Below are 1,470 nucleotides of genomic sequence, written 5' to 3'. Positions count from 1 at the left end.
AAGGAATTCCATGCCTTGGTAGAGAAGGCAAGAGTAATGGAGAAATTAAAGGCTAAAGTTGAAGCTCAACAACGACCTCAAAAACGAGTGGGGAGACCGTCTGGGTCCGTGAGCAGACATGATGATAGGAGGAAACGATACTCTAGGCCTTAGCCTCAGAGGCCTAGGAGGTTCTCACCTCAGTCTCAACAGTCTCAGCCTTCCAGACCACAGTGCTTCCTTTGTGGGGGACCCTATATGAAGAATGCGTGCCCCCAACTCTCTGGCAGGAGGACGTGTCACGGTCGTGGCAAGGATGGTCACTTCATTAGAGATTGCGTAGCCGGTAGGAGTGCAGTGTCGATGCCTCCAACACAGTCTCAGCCACAGCAGAAGATGGGTGGTGCAAGGCCTCAAGCAGTTAGCCGAGTGTATGCCATGATGGGTGTAGAGGCGGTTGTATCAGGTAACCTCATCATCGGGTCTTGTGTGATTGCTGGTAGGAGCTTGCATGTTTTATATGATTTTGGAGTGACCCACTCCTTTGTGTCAGAATCTAAAGTGGTAGAGTTGGGTCTTTCGGTGAGGGAACTCTAGTATGACCTGGTGGTGTCCACACCTGCTTGTGGGATGGTCAGAACCTCGACAGTGTGTGTTAGGTGTTTGATCGAGGTTGAAGGATGCAAGTATAGGGTAAACCTTATTTGTTTACATATGAAAGGGTTAGATGTAATATTGGAAATGGATTGGCTATCTGCCAATCACATTCTCATTGATTGCAATGGGAAAAAGGTGTCGTTCCCTAGCTTGGAAGATGAAGATCAGTTGATGTCCTCACAACAGGTGGATAAAGCAATCAAGGAGGGATCTCAGTGTTTCTTAATTATTAATCAATTATATGTTGAGAAGGAAGGCAAAAATATCGAGACACCTATTGTAAGGGACTTCTCAGATGTGTTCCCTGAGGATGTGCCTGGCTTACCCCCTCCTAGGGAGATAGAGTTCTCCATTGATCTAGTTCTAGGAGCAAGGCCAGTGTCAATAACACCTTATCGAATGGCTCCTGCTGAGCTAGTTGAGTTGAAGAAGCAGATAGAAGAATTGCTAGAGAAACAATTTATCAGACCAAACGTGTCACCTTGGGGAGCGCCAATGTTGCTGGTTAAAAAGAAAGACAACAGTTCTAGGCTCTGTGTGGATTACAGATAGCTAAACAACTTAACCATCAAGAACAAATATCCTTTGCCAAGGATAGACGACTTGATGGATTAGTTGCATGGAGCTGCGGTGTTTTCTAAAATCGATCTGAGATTAAGATACCATCAGATTCAAGTCAAGTCTGATGATGTACAGAAGACCGCTTGCAGATCCAGATACGGGCATTACGAGTACGTAGTGATGCCTTTTAGGGTGACTAATGCTTCTGCCTTGTTCATGGACTATATGAACAGAATCTTTAAGCCATTCCTAGACAAGTTCGTGGTGGTTTTC

General features: G+C 45.5%; 1 protein-coding gene across 1 annotated transcript; it reads left to right on the top strand.

Moving 5' to 3' along the window:
* The first annotated feature begins 720 nt into the window (after positions 1-720).
* LOC114165458 lies at positions 721-1,188 on the top strand. Its single transcript, XM_028050078.1, has one exon. The coding sequence runs from the start codon at positions 721-723 to the stop codon at positions 1,186-1,188; it is 468 nt and encodes a 155-aa protein (XP_027905879.1).
* Positions 1,189-1,470: the final 282 nt, after the last annotated feature.

This window comes from Vigna unguiculata, chromosome 10 (assembly GCF_004118075.2).
Source record: "Vigna unguiculata cultivar IT97K-499-35 chromosome 10, ASM411807v1, whole genome shotgun sequence".
In the NCBI taxonomy this organism is placed as follows: Eukaryota; Viridiplantae; Streptophyta; class Magnoliopsida; order Fabales; family Fabaceae; genus Vigna; species Vigna unguiculata.
Note: the sequence above shows the minus strand (reverse complement) of the source record. Positions and strands in the feature narration are given on the sequence as shown.